We start from the raw sequence: 16,798 nt of genomic DNA, 5'->3' as shown, positions 1-16,798 counted from the left end.
TCATCTGCAAAATGAGATCGCAGCTTGCACCTTGCAGGGTTGCTGTGAGAATGGAACGAGGAGATGTGCTGAGCTCAGGCTTGGCGCACAGTGGGAGGTCCGCCACGGCAGGTGACGTGAACGCCCTCCCCATCACTCACACTGGCGTCACTCAGACTGGCGCGCAGGGCCTGTGCTGGGGAGGAGTCATGTGTCAGTACTGAGTGGAGGCCTCTGGCCTGCACTGACTCCTGTGGCAGGCGGTGGTTTCTACGTTGGTTTTGTTTAGCCCATGTGGGCTGCTTGGGCATCAGATAAAGTCAAGAATGGAAGAGCAGGAAGAAGCAGAGATTCTTGGTATCCAGAGGTCTCACCATGCTGCCTCTGTTCTGTTTCACAGCCATATACAACTTCCAGGGAAGCGGAGCCCCCCAGCTCTCCCTGCAGATTGGCGATGTGGTGCGAATACAGGAGACCTGTGGAGGTGAGTCACGGCCCCGGGCGAGCCTTGGACGCCAGGAGCTTGGCTGATGATGCCGGGGTATCCCTTGGGCCTACCCAGCACCTCTAGCCCTCTCTCAGAACTTGCAACTCTGTGTGGTTTATTTAAATACATTTTGTTAGCGTCAGTATTTTGAATTTACTGAAAATAATGCTTTGCTATTGAAGGAGTTGATACCTAGAAGCAAAGGCTTGACTGGGTGGTTTGATGTTCATTGTGCTTTCTATTTCCCCAGTCATGGAGCTACTGGGGCCTGTGACACCTTCTAGGTACACTTCTTTATTAGTATCAATACCATTTTAAAGGAAAATCAACATTATTAGGGTTTTGGAGGCCCCAGTAAATTATAACCCTGATTCCAGGAGGACTGCTCTATACAACAGTGTGGTTTGGGCACAGCACCTGGTCCAGGAAGCAGTGCTCACTGCTTTCATCAAGCTGGGAGCCCTGTCTTGGGGGAAGTGGCATCCTTCTCTTTCCTCAGAGGTGCCATCTCTTGTGAAGTCAAGTGTCTGTTCAGTTGTGTCCCCCATGATGGTGGTAGTGGTGGTAAGGGGTGCTTTTAAAAGTTTGCATGGGGGTGGGGGTGTAGATCAAGTGGTAGAGCACATGCTTAGGATGCATGAGGTCCTGGGTTCAATCCCCAGTACCTCCTCCAAAAAATAAATAAGTAAATCTAATTATCCTCCCCCCCAAAAAATTTTTTTAAATAAATAAAATAAAATAAGAGTTTGCACAAAGGCTAATGGCCTTGGACTCAGGAGTCAGGCCCCTCAAAATCAATGTCACCTATGTCACTCATAAAATTGATATTGGGAGAATGGTTTGGGCGTAAGAGTCAAATGAGCTTGCTAATGTGCCAGCCACAGTCAGGTAGGCTCTCCCCACCCTCACTGGCCCAGCTGGACCCCCACGGCTCTCCCCATCCCTGGGCCGGCCTGTAATCCTGCTGTGGGGTGAGCATAGTGTGTGTCCTTCCGGTGGCCGGGCAGAGCAAGGAGAAAGAAGAGCGGAGTGGGCTCCGATCCTGCTTCCCAGCTAATCCCTCAGGCAGGGCTCTTCTGTGCTGGGATGGGGGTGAGGGGCGGGCAGGAGGCAGGGGTGGCACTGTGAAGGAGGCCCTCTCAAGGTGAAACAGAGGTCAGAGGAAAGGAGACTGCCTGCAGAACTAGGTATCTGTGGGTTCTTACCACGTACAGGGGCACTGTGCTAGATCCCTTATAACACATTAGCCTCGTTCCTTCTCACGGCAACCTCCAGGACAAGGAGTACCTCCAGCGCTGAGTCAGCTGTGTGAGGCTTCCAAGGCAACTCTGCAGATTGGTGCAGGGGTGCACGTGCACACACACACGCCCGGACACACCAACACACACACACACAAACACATTATGCACAGACACGCATACACACAATGCAAACCAAAAAGCAAACAAACAGAAAACTTTTTCTGGGTGGTGGGAAGGATTTGATATATTTTAAAACAGCTTTAAAAGAGTCATCATGGGGGAAACAAAAGCTTTCTTAACCTTCTGTACATTTGTTTTATGCTTTAGTACTATTTTGGATACCGTGTACTTTTCAGTGCCCAGGCCTCTGAAGTTCCCACTCTGGCCCTGTTAAAACCTTTTACACACAGAGGGAGTGGGAGTGGGGGAGGTGGGGGGGATCTGATTCAAAACACCCTGTCCTCTTACAGCGTAAACCTATTTTTTGCAAATCTGCTTCTACTCAGTGACAAATAAGCAAACTCTAGGTGTCTATCAAGGGCAAAGAATGAAACTAAAACCAGCAAGCACTACAACTCTCCTCAGTGTCTCCTACGCGCTGCTGGATGCTAATCCTGAGAAACAGGCAGAGACCTCACTTCTGCAGGTGCGGAAGCAAGGCTCAGGGAGGAGAAATGACTCGCCTGGGGTCACACAGGGAGCCTGTGGCTGTTCTCCCCGCCCCCACCCCCACCCCTAAAAGTTCTCTTTCCTCCACCCCATGCCTCCCAAGACAGTGGAAAAGCCTCCTAGTGTTTCCTGTGTCCTACATTTTGAAATCCAGATGAGTGTTTTCCTCTTCTTTCCATGCGTTTTCCCTGGAAAAAATGCTGCAGGGCGGTTAACTGACCACACAGGTTGCATGTCCTCAGAGCCTTCTCTTCCTTTTACCTGGCCTGGGGCCTGACCTTCCAAAGTGCTGCCCTTGCTGCCTCCTTTGTTTGTCTTTGGGATTAGCATTCTTGCATCTTTGCTTCTAAGCTCTTTAGTTCTGGTTTCCCATTTGAAATTTTGTTTTATCAGGCTTATTTTAATGTATCCTTGTAATAGGCAGCCAGAATACTTTTCTGGAAAAAGCTGGTTGTATTAATTTAGCAAGTGATTGCCAATTCATGAATACTTTGAAAATACAACATTTGGAAGTTTGTTAGACTGATTCGAGATGTCTGAGGAATTGCTATGCAAATTATTAAGATCCATCATGCATGCACTCATATCCAGACAGAGTTTTCAAACTGGAATTTATAGGATTCCAAGGGTCCCTGAGGGTCTTGGACAGCTAAGGGACTCTGAGATCAGGTCTGGTATTGTCTGCTTTGCAGGTGGGGAGTCCTGCTTATGATTCTCATTGAAAAAGAGTTCCTCTGCAAATATAGAAAGAGTGCACACCGCAGTGTTAGTAAAAAAATTAGTCAAAATGATGTAGAAGAAAAAAATTGGGTTCCCATGAAACCCTCTAGTAGAAACCTACTTGAAAAATAAAATCCAGCCAATTGAGAGATGAGTCAAAATTGTAAAATGTAGGAATTGATAAGCTGTGATAAAAGGAAATACCGGTGAGCATTGAGTCCAAATGAACCCATTTATCAAAATTAGTATTAAAAGTAACATTTATGACTACAAAAAAGAATGGCGTTGTTAGAAAACTGGAAAATGTATTTTTAAAAAAACTAATGAAACTGAGAAGTGGAAGGGGGAATGGAAGAGAATAGATATAGTCCTGAAGATTTAAAGGATTGATTAATTCTAGGTGGTAGGAATGTGAATAATTATTCTGTATTTTAAAAGTTTAAAATCTCCCCTCCCCACAAAAAAAAAAAAAAGGGGGAGAGAAAGAAAAAGAAAGAAGACGAAATGGAAAAAGTGTGGGCTTTTGAATCAGGAGGTTATTCTCTGTTCCATTTACCCACTAGCTGAGTGATCTTGGGGAGGTAGGCCTCAGTTTTCTCACCTGTGAAATGGGTTATTATCACTTTGCTTCTAGACTTGTTATAGGGATAAAATGAGAGAACCATGCCTGGCTCCTAGGTGCTCTGTGTTGGTGACTTCCACCCCTCCCCCCATTTACAGGGCTACATTGAGATTGACAGGTCTGTATGTTACCAATATGGCCCAGGGAGCCCGGAAGCTGGCCCTCTGATTGCCTGGAGTGGGTGAGGCTAGCCCTTCTTTACCTGTGTATGAAATTGACTCACCCACATGAACAGAGAAAACAAAAATCTGACCTGGAACCTTAGGTATGAATGAATTTCATTTCACTAGAGTTCAAACATTTTTATGAACTTTTTATTATAAAAATATATCTTGTGATTAAAAACTCAAACAGTTCGGAAGGAGGACCATTGCTAAGCCGGGGACATCCTAGTGCTTATTCCTTTGTCCATCTTACATCTCTCAGGCTGCCTGTTCTACCCAGAGGCAGCACAAACATTGTGTGTCCTGATTTTAGATGTGGAAAACACATGTGAGTGTTTGTTGAGCAGTTAGAGCTCCTCATGGGGGAATAAACATAAAAAAGGAATGTTATTTTCCTCCAGCCACTTCCTTCAGTTGTATTTGGTTGACATCTTTCCTGCTATTTAACAGCATCTCAAAAGAAGACTTCAAGCCCATATCCAATTTAATGCTCCCCTCCTCCTTCGCTTTCTCCAGCTTAACCAAGGCTGAGGGTAGAGAGAGCTTGGGGTGCTCTTTTTCTGATTTTCTATTTTCCTAATCAAATAAGCCCAAAGGTCAGCCAGTCCTCAGCACGAATAGCCATATACCAGATGCCCCAGTGTCTCTGAGTGAATCTCCTGGAATGCTCCCCAACACTTGGATTTGGTTTGTGGGGTGAGAGAGCTCTACAGGCACCCCTAAGGCAACAGCAGCCACCTCCAGATACCACCCCCACCTCCTGATTACTTGAACTCTGGTGGGGGGAGTCATCCTGGGAGTTAGCCCAGCTTGTTTGGCCTCTGCCCTGTAAGTCCTCCAGAGGGAACGTCTGCTCCACTCTGTTATTTGCGGCCCGAATCTTCCTTTCTGGACAGCAAGGGAAGTCCCATTCCACCTACTGATACACCCACTTGTCTGGGTCACGGGGACCCACTCTTAGTGGCGAAGAGAATGGGATTTCCCAGCAGTGGTTCCCAAGGATCTTCTGAATTTCACTTACCAGCAAAATGGAACAAAGGGAAGGGATGTGGGAGGAGACCGAAGTAGCGTCACCTTCTTAAGGTACCGCACAGCTTTTGCTGTCATTGTTCTCTAGAGGTGGGACTGCACTGTGCAGACCATTCTGAGACGGTCTTCTCACTTACAGATATCTGGAGTTCCTTCTAAGCAGGCATGTGGGCGTCACTTCACTCTTGGTTCAGCCGCGAAGAGCTCTGCACAAAGACTTTTGACTCTCCCACTTGCAGAGTAGGGCACACCCAGATCCGTGCAGCAGCTTCAGGGGTCATGGAGGTCAGTGACCCAGCCGGGTTGGGGATGTCATGTCAAGAAAGCTCTGAAGGACAGCTCTGATGCAGCTGATGTATTATCCTCATCTAGCAAGGGGAGCTGGCGGTGAGCCCTTCTCCCCAAGGATCACTGGGGATTTATTCCTGAAAGCATGTAGCGCAGTGTCATGTACACAGCAGGTACACAGTCAGTGTTGTTGAACTTAAATCTGGGAGCCGGGATGTGCATGCTGGGGGTAACCAGTCAGGAGATTTCTGGCTCAGGAGTGAGTCAAAGTTCTGAGAATCAGGGTACCTACGAGGGTAACAGATAACTGATTCTCAAGGGTGAGAGAGGGCAAAGCTGCTGGAAGAGGCAGTCAGGGGCCCCTGATGGAGCCCCTGTTGCGGAGAGACATACGTGGGCAGACTGCTCGTCTTGACTGTGTTCCTGCTTTCTGGTGGATTTTGGTGACCTTGGCTGTCAAGGTGGATTCAGGTTGCTGCAACCAAGAGATCCTTATCTGTATTTGTACTCTAAGAGAGCGTTATCTGTATTTGTGCTCATCGCATGAGGGACAGTGTGGTGGAACAGCTTTGAGGGATGGCTTTGAAGCCATACAGACTTGCCCTTGAACCCTGGCTGTGTGATTTGGCCACTACCTCAAATGACTTGAATCTCAATTTCTTTATCTACAGAGTGGGAATAATACTACTTAGTTCACAGTATGGATATGAGGACTAAATGAGAGAATGCATGTATAACACTTAGCACACAGCTGTGCATTCATTAAGCAATCAATAAATGGTAACTAGTAATATTACAGAGACACTCTTATGTCTAGTTGGTTGAATGAGGAAGAACTGCAAACAAACGAGGTTGTTACAGTGCAGTGCTATAGAGTGTCATCTCTGGAATCACATGCTTGGGTTTAAATCTTAAGTTGCATCACCCAGTAGCTGTGTGACCATTAGCAAGTTGCTTAACTTCTCTGTGCCTCTCTATTTTCATTTGTGAAATTGAGGCATTAGCAGTACCGACTTCATAGGATTATTGTGAAGATTCATTTATAATTTAAAAAAAAAAAAAACGAAGCAAAAAACTTTACCAGACTTCCTGGCACACAGCAAGCCCTGTCCTTAATATAAGCGCTACTGTTAATGGTTAGTTATTACCAGTCGCTATGGGAAAACTATAAAGGTGTGTGAAAATAGAATGTGATGCTTCATGAAGCAGAAAGTTCTCCATCACTGGAAGTATGTAGAGGGAGGTAGCTTAGTGGGGATGTAGTTTTGGAGATTCAGATGTTGGGAGGATGGAAATATTAGGCAACCACCATGCTCCTTCCTCAATTAGACAGGAAGCATGGTATGATGGCTACATATGTTCAAATTCTGGCACTGTCACTTACTAGCTGTGTGACTGTGGGCAAGTTACTTAACTCCTCTGTGCCTCAGGCAGGCCACTCTTCTGTTAAATGGGATAATTGCATTTCCCGCATCACGTGGTTGTTACAAAGATTAAAAGACTTCCTATACGAAGAGTGCTTTATTCGAAACCTGAGATTCTTTCTCTCTGACCTCCATTCCTTTCTTTCTCTCTCCTCCCTTTTCTCCTTTCTTTACCTTTCTGTCTCTCAAATTAGGAACCACTTTGGGCCCTTATTGCTCTGGAACTTTCTTTAGGACTTGACCCTCAAGCTGGCTCATGACTATGAGGGGTGACTTTGCATTTTAAGTTGTTTGTTTTGCAGCTTGCACGTATGTCTGTTGAGAACATATTTCGACAACAATCTGTCAGCCCAGTAATGAGGGTTTGCTAATGAGGCTCCCGACAGACGCTTTTTATTTACAAAGATGACAAATGCCACTACTTGGCTATGCTTGAATCATTTCAAAGGCCAGTAGGCTCATTATAGTCATCAATACTTGCTATGCTGAGGCTCATTTTGTCCAAGGACTGTGTATCATTTGAATTTCTGTTAATTGAATCATTTTTGATACTCCTGCAAGGGGAGGAATCCTTTAAAATCCTGTCCTTTTACCCATTCCTGAACTTGTCTGTTTTGTAGTGACTAACTTCTGCAAATCACATTTTAGACAAAATTTGCTGCTGTTTGAACTGTGGTCATTATTTTAGGATACTTGCCAAACTCCCACAGACATTCTCAGCCATTCTGTGTCTTTAAGGCAGAGGCTGAAAACATGCACATGAACACAGGAATTACCCAGGCAGGGAATGGAAATAAGTGAAGGGCTGGATAGTGGCTGGACAGTTGGCGGCACCTGCTTTGTCTTATGGGACCAGCTGCTCCTCACCACTAGTCAACTGTGGCCGCAGGGGAGCATTGGCCACCATCTCTGGGCCTCTTGTTTTTTCAAAAGGAGGATGACATTTGTATTTTTATGTGAAATCCCTGTATTTTTGGATGCGCTTTGGAGATGTTAGCAACTAATTCGACGGATTGTTGAAGCCCAGGGCTTTGATCTATCCCTAAGGTCTAAAGCACTTTGCAGTAGTTTCTTTGCTAGTGAAAAACAAACAGAACAAGGACCACCAAATCCAGCAATAAACTTGTCAGAATAGATGAAAGACCTGTTTCTTGATTTTCTCTTTGCAGACTGGTATAGAGGATACCTCGTAAAGCACAAAATGTTACAGGTAAGGTCGATGTGTTTTCATCTGGGACAGTACTGGGTGTCTGTACATGACCCTGCCAGCCCTCTGGGCAGTTATCTCCCACGGTTGCTCCTCTGCAAACTGATTCCATTCCTCCTTGTGTCCTGGGCTTTCCTTGCTGTGCCTCAGCTCCCTTCCCCTTTCACTCATCCTTCAAGGCCCACCTCCAGAGCTCTCTTCTCAAACTTTTCCTGATATGCCAGTCACATAGGATTCCGGGAGTCCCCTGAAACTGTGCATTTTTTATTTGAAATTTATCTTCTACTGCCTTTGTTTAGCGTTGCTTGGGGCATTCATCATTGCCTCATCTATGTGTCCCATATGACACAGAAAGGACAGGTCCAGTCTCCGCCCTTGGGGAGTCTCCCTGCTCCAGCCCCGCACCGCACCGCACAGACGTGTCCACGGAAGCAGGCATCTCCTTTGCTTGCCTCCCTGTAGCTCACAGTGTCCAGTGCGGGGACCGGGTTACCCAGTGTACACAGTGGCTGAATTTATGAAGGAAATTCCAAGTAATTGATCTGTTTCTCTTGTTAACTGGCAAGCTTATGAAGCAAGGAAATAAGAGATGCTTCTTCCTTACTCCCTGACACGCTGTATTGGGAGGCATGATCCCTCTCTTCTCTCTAAAGGACAGTAAAATAAATCCAGGGAGATGGGGGAGGGTACAGCTCAGTAGTAGAGTGTGTGCCTAGCATGCACAAGGTCCTGGGTTCAATCCCCAGTGCCTCCATTAAATAAATAAACCTAATTACCCACCCACTTCCAAATGTAAAATTATAAAAAAAGAAAAGTCCAGGGAGAAAGAGATCTCAAATCGAACTAGCCCACTTGCAACCAGAGACCCTGTTGCATTGGGACCTGACCTTCCCATGACTGGGAAGGGTGGCTGCTCTCCCAGAACTGGGCAGGAGAGCGGAGAGACAGAGCGCCTTGTCTCATGTAGAGTGAGTCTTTCAAGCACTCCTGCCTTGTGCGCACGATCAGGTGAGTGTCCGCAGTGGGGTTGGAGCATCGTTTGGAATCTAGGGCTGCTGTGGGAGCTGGAACACCTGATGAAGAACGGGAGAGAAAGTAGACCTAAAAGAGCAGATTTAGCATCCACCGCCTGCTCTGTCGGACTAGGGTTGTTCCTGTAGTCGCTTTTGGAAAATCATGAAGACCTGGGGTCAGTTTTTTCTGTAGGGACGAGTCATCCTATCTTATCTCACCTTATCTTATCCCCAACAGGGCATTTTTCCTACATCGTTTATCCACATCAAAGAAGTGACAGTGGAGAAAAAAAGGTATTTGTCATTCTTCCCCAGACTTGACCCTGCAATGGCCCATGGAGGTGTCACTGTCCTGTCTGCTTTGAAAACTTGACTTGGCAGATATGAAGGATGCTCAGCTGATCGGTCTTCTTCATGCCCGTGTTTATTCGGCCTCTTCCTCACTGAATGGGAGATCTAATGCCAATTGATTCGTATTCAGATCTGATTCTGAAGGGGATATTAGTAAATTTGGAGAATCAAACTTTTCACTGGCAGCTGCTTTTGAACTGTATTAAAGCAGATTAATCCTGAATGATGAGCTTGAAGGGCCCACTCCAACAAAGAAGACCATTAAAAAGGAGGTCCTTTACATTTGCATAATGTAATTGGTGTGGCTATTAGAGGACGTTTAGTCTCCTGCCAGCAAGGCTCCTCTCAGCAGCTGCAGCTTAATGCAAATTTGCCAACATTTTGTCTTGTTAGCACCTGGGTCTCAATTTCACAACGTTTTCTCTCCCACCTCAAATAGAAATATCGAGAACATTATTCCTGCAGAAATCCCTCTGGCGCAAGAAGTGACCACGACACTCTGGGAATGGGGCAGCATTTGGAAACAGCTCTATGTGGTGAGACTCAAAACCCCGCCCCCTGGGATGGATGCTTCTTGCAGTTTTTGGTTTGGTTCAAATTCGGAATTTAGCCTTCACATAGTATAGCAAACAGTCTGAGGACATCGACGCCCAGAGAAGTTAGTTGACTTTCTCCAGGCCACACAGTGAGCTAGTGACAAATCCATAGGAAATGTAGGTCTCTTGTGATCCTTCTGTTTTTTTAAACTAGTAAGAAAAGTCATCAAACTTGCCTACGTTTAAGAATCACCTTGAGAGCTATTAAAAATAAGGCTTCCTGCAGTGGGACTCTGCATTTTAATAAACTCAGGGATTTTGATTTGGTGGTCTGCTGATAACACCTTGAGAAATACTGTTCTCATATATTAATTAACTAATGACTATTGTCCTCAGTTCTATGATGGAGCTTTGACCCTGGAAAAGCAAAGAGCGTGTTTTGTATGTGTTTTCTCTTGTGTTGAAGTAAATCTAATTTTAAATCCTCCTTTGATGCTTCTAAAACTCCTAATGAAAGCAGATAGCTGAGAAAATCGTTAAACTGAGAACGAAATGTCAACCACGGCTTACTGCATCGTTACAGCTTCACACACACCTGCTGGTGCACATGTGTAATTTGCACGCTCACCTATTACGTTCATAAATGTTGACTCCCATGCGGGTATTTCATAATATGTGGTAATGAGCACTTTCTATAAGTTTCCCAGAAGTTGTTAGGAAAGTGTAGGGGGCAAACAGTAGACTTGAGGCTAAAGTGATTTATTTTTTACCTCCACTACCCCTTTAAAACGTCAAATATACATGCACCATGGAAGCTTGGCATTTTCCTTAAGAAATCTTTGAATTGCAACTTCATCATGTCCTTTACCCTAAAAAAGAGATTCTTAAGCTTCCAGCTTCATGACTCTTGCCATATTTGCATACCACCCCTGTAATGTTTACTTAATTCCTAACTTGTCTCCCTTTTTAGTAAATATAGATGATTCACATAAGGAACTTTACAGCATACTGTGTCATTCCAGCAGGTCTCTGATTTTCCAATACGGACTGGATTCCCTATAATTCAATTCAGTTCTAACACTGACTACCCAGAGTTTAAGAGCTCAGTTCCTCAAGACTGTCCTCACTTCAGATGCCAGTTGCCAGTCCTGGGTCCCCAGACTATCACACTTCTGTCCAACTTGGTACAAATTCAGGAACTCACATGATCCCGCCACCTCCTCACCCAGCCCCTGCCTCCTCTCCCCCATCACCTCATTTTCCGTGAGTTCTTAGAACAGCTCACAAAACTTAAGAAAGCACTACTCTTACAATTACGGTTTTATTATAAAGGCTACAACTCAGAAACAGCCAAATGGAAGAGAGACACAGGAGAAAGTACTGGAGTCGGGATGGACACAGAACTTCCATGTTTTCGCCAGGGCGTACCACCCTCCCAGCGCATCAATGTGTTTACCTTCTCGGAAGCTACTTGAAACTTGTTCAAGGGTTTTTGTCCAAGTTTCATTACATCGGCATGATTGAACTCAATCACCAATGGCTGATGATTTAATCAACTGGCAGGTCCTCTAACCTCCTGGGAAGTTGGGGGTGAGGCTGAAAGTTCCAACCCTCTAACCACATGGTTGGTTCCTCTGGCAGCCAGTCCCCATCCTGAAGCTATCTAGGATGCCTACCAGGAGTCAGCTCATCATCTCAGGACCAGTCTGAAGGGGCTCATTATGCAAAAGAAAAGACACACCTATTAGGAAGTTCCAAGAGTTTTAGGGGTTCTGTGCCAAGAACTGGGAACAGAGACTATCTGTGTTTTATTACTACACACGTTTCCCGAATGGAAAGCCAAAAGTACTCAGCACAGTTAGAAGAACATTATTTGAATAAATACAATGAAAACAAAACGACGTTGTTAAGGGCTGGCTGTAGTACCTGTCAAAAGCTCTGAACCGAAGGACTCCTTTCTCTTTCTGTTAAAAAAAGAAATTAACAAATGTCAGACTGGGGTTAAAAACTTACTGCCATGAAACTGCAACTTTCTCCTCTCCTTAAACAGAAGGATGGGAGGAGAGTTGAGGAGAATCACCATATGGGTCCCTAATAGTTACACTGAACACCATCTCGTGGCCCACAGGTTGTACACTTACCACACCTAGGGGAACACTGCCCTTGAAACAGGCCTTTTGCACCAGAGAAATGGTCCTGGTTCTTAACCTTAAAGGCTAACACATTCACGGCATTGCTGCTTAACGTGTACCTTTTTAGATAAGAATCAGAAATAATCCCTTTTTTTTCTTAAATCAGGAAGTGATTGGGATTATTACTTTTACTTTTGAGAAACCCCTGTGGCCCTGGGGGAGGAAACATGTCAACGACTAAGACCATCACCCAGTCCCTTCACAGCTGGGAAGGGACCAGCAGAGGCGCTCAAGCCATGACCCCTCTACATGCTCACTTGACTTTGGCCCAGTTTGCCAAATAGATGCCCAAGACCTTCGGTGTGATTTCCTGTCTCCTAGGCCAGCAAAAAGGAGCGGTTCCTGCAGGTGCAGTCCATGATGTACGACTTGATGGAGTGGCGGTCCCAGCTCCTCTCCGGAACTTTGCCGAAGGACGAGCTGAAGGAACTGAAGCAGAAAGTCACGTCCAAAATTGACTATGGCAACAAGTAAGCTCTCTTTCCTTCCTCCAAAGAGATGTTTTCTTTCCCTACCCCTCCCCTTCCTTCTGTTTCTCCCTCCAAGGAGCTGGGTTTCATTTTTAGATGCGCATTTGCCACTTGCTATTTGGGGGAAGGCTGTTACCAACGGCTGCTCTTGTGTGCCTTTGTTACCGCCCCCAGGAGACCCAGGGACATGCACGTGGAGGGAGGCTTGCTTATGCAGTGGTTATTAGCAGGCTAGAGATTTAGGACACTCATTTAACCTACTTCCAAGGGGCTGGGAGCGCAGTCATGCTGGTTCACTTTCGGCTTAGTTGTCATTTTATTCCTGCATTTACAAAACTCTGTTAAATCCCAGTGTGAGACTTGGTGTCCCTTCCTCCCACCCTAAATTATCTAAGCCATGTGCCATCAGCCAACTCATATGCACAGTTACAAAAGCGTTTCCTCAAAAGGGAAAAAGCAGAAATTGGTTGGCATTTGAAGGCTGTGAAGTTAAGGACAGTGTAAAACAATTTTTTTTGAGGCAGGACAATGCGCTAATAATAGTAATAGTGATAAGAATATTTTAACTAACACCTAATCCGAGCTTATCATGCACCAGTCTTAAGCTAAATGTTTTACATCCATTGTCGTATTTAAACTTACAACAACTCAATGAGGCATGTAGTTTTTAGTATCCTCATCTTTTCAGATGAAGAAACTGAGGCTCCTAAAGTGACGTGTCCAGAGTCACCCAGCTAGTAGGGCAGAACCAGAATTTAGACCCAGTTTCGACCCTGGCTCCAGAATCCATGAGCCTCACCATTACATTACTTGGGTAGCATTTGAGAACTGTAAAGGCCTCCCTCCCTCTTGATTATGTGAGTGCCCTTCATAACATCCTACTCATTTGTTTATCCATCCCAGCCACAAATATGTATCAAGTACCTATGATTGGTCTGATTTCCTTCTAGGCTTTTTGAGGCTACAGAAGTAAAATTTCCTGTACACTAAGGGACCACAGTCCAGTTAAGAGTGAGCTACAAATAAACTACTGATGTATATACTGTGGTAACTTCGATGGCTCAGGAAACAAGAGTGTTCTTAATTCAATTCGGAGAAGGAAATCAGGGAAGGCTTTCTGGAGGAGGTGACCAGAGCTGACTTTTGAAAGATAAAGAAGTGTTAAGTAGGCTTTAAAAAGAAAAAGTAAGAGAGGGAAGGAGTACTTGAGAGAGCATGACATGTTCAGAAGACTTCAGAGTGGGTCAGAAGGCCGGAACATAGGGCCTGAGGGGGGAATTAGAAAGAGCCTGCTCAGTGGGAATAAAAAAAGAAATTTCCCTAGCAGCCAGGCCTCCTTGCCCTTGTCACATGCACTAGGAAGATGATCCAAGGAGGAAAGTCAGTGGGTCCAACTTATAGCTGCTTCCCATCCCAGAACACGGTCCCTCTGCTGGCTTCCCTGCTGGCCGCTGGCAAGTGAGTTACCCCAAAGTGACAGGAAGGATTTGCTCTGCAGCTGCTGCCACCACTGGTCCATGACATCTTTAACTGAGCATGGTCACAACTGGGATGTGGGAAATGAGGGAGTTTTGCTGCTTTGCAATAATGGTATCTGTGACCTTCACATGTTTCCTCATGGGAGTTTCTGAGAATAAGGACCAAGGATGGACAAATGGTCACCACTGTTAGGAAGACTTCCCTGATTTTCCCCCACCCACCCTTGGCTGGGTTAGGCACCCCGGCAGGCCCCTAGCACCTTGAACAGTAATCACCTCCTTATTGGCCTGTCTCCCGTGCTGTGCTGGGATTTCCTCTGTGATAGTGACGGTCTGACTCATTTCTGTTTGCTGGAAACAGGATCTGCACGCAGTAGGTGCCCAGTGGATGGTAAATGAATGAATGGACTAATGGTGGTGAAGGGAGGAAGAGGGTCCTCCCTAAGTCATCCTCTCCTCTGCAGCATCGCCCCCACCAGCCTGTGCTTTCAGTTTCAGTCAGTTGCCTTTGGGGAAGTGAGAGACACCCTTGGAGGCTGAGGCCCTGAGCTAAGGGGCCCCTTTCTTCTGGCCGCGGTTCCCTGACGACTTCAGCTGGATGTGAGAGAGACTTGGGCACCTTCAGTTAATACTGGCCTGCTGTGTTGGGGACTCAGAGCTCTGATGTGGGGCGGGTTCTCCCTGAAAGCCAGGAGGCTAGACTGCTGGTCAGAGTGTCAGGAATAGCATGAGGAACATAAACTTCAGGCTGTGAGAATTAAGGAAGCACGACTCAGAACTGAGTCTTGGAGGATTGATCAGAATCAGTCTGTTTCTTCCCTCATTCACTCCATTCCTTAATTCAGACGTCAGACTTTTGTTGAGCACCTAGTAGGTTCTCAAAACACAGATGTTTATAAAACACAGACTCTATGTTAACAACAACAACAAAAAGCAAGCAATGAGCACTAATAATAACTTACAGAGTACTTACTATTTGCCAGGTACTGTTTTAAGTGCTTTCTGTGTATTAACTCAGTTAAGTCTCATGACAACTCTGTGAGGCAGGTACTATCATCCCTATTTCTTAGATGAGGAAACTGAGGGCTGAGTAGGTCGTTGTACCCACGATGCACTGGAATTTGAAGCAGGTGGCTTGGCTCCAGAGTTCAAGAGCTTAACCGCTGCATTCTACTGCCTCTCGAGGAAGATGCGGACTAGTAAGAGAAAGGGAGAAGTAAGCAGACACTTGAGTAGGAAGTCATGCAGTTCACGAGAGGGTGGGAGGAGGCAGGGCAGGGGGTGACACCTCCCTGAATCAAACCAGACCAGCAGGAATTATTAAGTGAAGCAATTCAGAGAAAGAGAGAGAGAGAGAAGCTGAGAGGAGCTGAGGGATAAACATGAAGATGGAGGGAAAGGTAGACAGGGGCTGGAATGCTGAAGGCCTGAGTGCCAGGTGGGGAAGTTCACATTTGTCCAGTGGGCAATGGGGAGCCACAGAAAAAAAAAACAAACCTTTCTGTTTTCTTCACCTTAAAGCAATTTTGGTGAGGAGGGGGAAGAGTGGAAAATGTGTACAGCAGGGGTTTTCTCCACTGCCCTTATCTTGGGTTCATTTTATCACTTTCTTGAACAGAAGAGAGAAATGGGGCTACCCCCTGAGGAAAAACTGTCAGAATGCTCAGTTCTCTGAAATGAATGCTCTGCTGTCCCTTGGGAGACAGCCCTCCCCTGACCCTCGGTCGTGGGAATCCCATCAGTCCTGCCCCTTGACTACTGAAGCTTCCAAGTTTCAAGTGAGACTGGCAGTGGACAAGCTCTTTGGTGTCCGAGGAGCGAGGAATCCTCAAATGATTCCTTCAATTCCCAAGATAGCTGGACCCAGAAGAATGTTTTATTCATACATTTTAGAACCGAATCCACTTTGATAAATCTTGAAGAGAAAGCACTAGAGAGATCTCGGCATTAAATTATATATCAGCCATGCTCCATCTTTTCCCAGGTCGAGGGAGCCTCTGCTCAGCATCCGTTGAATGCATTTATTCCCACTTAGCATCGGCTGTTCAGCAGCATGGCTGTGCACCATTATGAGTCATACCTAGTTGGAAGTTAATTTCCTAATGAATGTGGACAAACGGGGGAACCTTGGCTCCCTTCTGTTTGCATTTGGATGAGACGAGCGATGTGCCGCTCAATCCGATTCTCAAATAAGAGATGAAAATGTGGTCGCCTTCTCCAATCCTCGCTGCCCTTTGAGTCTGGTAGTCTACAGAAGTGCCCAAGCAGGACCACCGTTGGCTTTCTCAGAGTCTCCATCAGCCCACCTCCCCCTGCCTTCCTTGTTTGGACAACTGACGTCCTCTGTGTCAACGTCAAGTGCAAAAGCTGCTTCCAGTTAGGACACAACCCCTGTCCCCCAACCCAGTACTGCTTCTAAAAGCCTTCTATCTAGAAAGTATACCATAAAGTCAAGAATGCAGACTAGGGTGCCATATTGCTTCTTACTACGTGACCTGGAGCAAAGTATCCTGAAGTCCTCTCTTCTCCTGTAAAATAGGGGCATTAATAGCACCTCCCTCTTAGGGTTATTATAAGGGTCAAATGCTTAACGTGTGTGAAGAATTTAATGCACAGCTTATCACAAGTGCTATGTGGGTGTTTGCTGTTGTTCGTGTCATCGATGCCAATCAGAATGGCAGATGCAGTTGAAACAAATCAATACCAAACAGGGAAAAGCTTGTGACCTGGAAGTCACAAGAGCTAAAGAGCAAGCTCTGGATAACGATGGAGACACCTGAGATTTTTCCAACAACTACTTCCAAACTGTCACCAAATAAGTGATACATGAACACCTTCTCTGCGTATTATATTGTATGCCGTACTATATTATGTTCTATGGTATTACATAAACATTAAATAAATAGAGGTAAGGCACAATTCTCCTTG

General features: G+C 45.7%; 1 protein-coding gene and 1 non-coding gene across 2 annotated transcripts in view; both read left to right on the top strand.

The window, feature by feature from the left end:
* DOCK2 (dedicator of cytokinesis 2) overlaps positions 1-16,798 on the top strand; it is a 371,427-nt gene that overhangs the window by 18,491 nt on the left and 336,138 nt on the right. The window contains exons 2-6 of the mRNA XM_014563918.2: positions 380-463; positions 7,793-7,833; positions 9,082-9,137; positions 9,634-9,730; positions 12,244-12,392. Of these exons, the coding sequence (XP_014419404.2) occupies positions 380-463; positions 7,793-7,833; positions 9,082-9,137; positions 9,634-9,730; positions 12,244-12,392 (427 nt within the window). The remainder of the gene's footprint in view (positions 1-379; positions 464-7,792; positions 7,834-9,081; positions 9,138-9,633; positions 9,731-12,243; positions 12,393-16,798) is intronic.
* On the top strand, positions 1,064-1,136 carry TRNAP-AGG. Its single transcript has one exon. It is a non-coding gene; the product is annotated as a tRNA-Pro (tRNA).

The sequence above is a fragment of the Camelus ferus genome, chromosome 22 (assembly GCF_009834535.1).
Source record: "Camelus ferus isolate YT-003-E chromosome 22, BCGSAC_Cfer_1.0, whole genome shotgun sequence".
NCBI classification, from domain to species: Eukaryota; Metazoa; Chordata; class Mammalia; order Artiodactyla; family Camelidae; genus Camelus; species Camelus ferus.
Note: the sequence above shows the minus strand (reverse complement) of the source record. Positions and strands in the feature narration are given on the sequence as shown.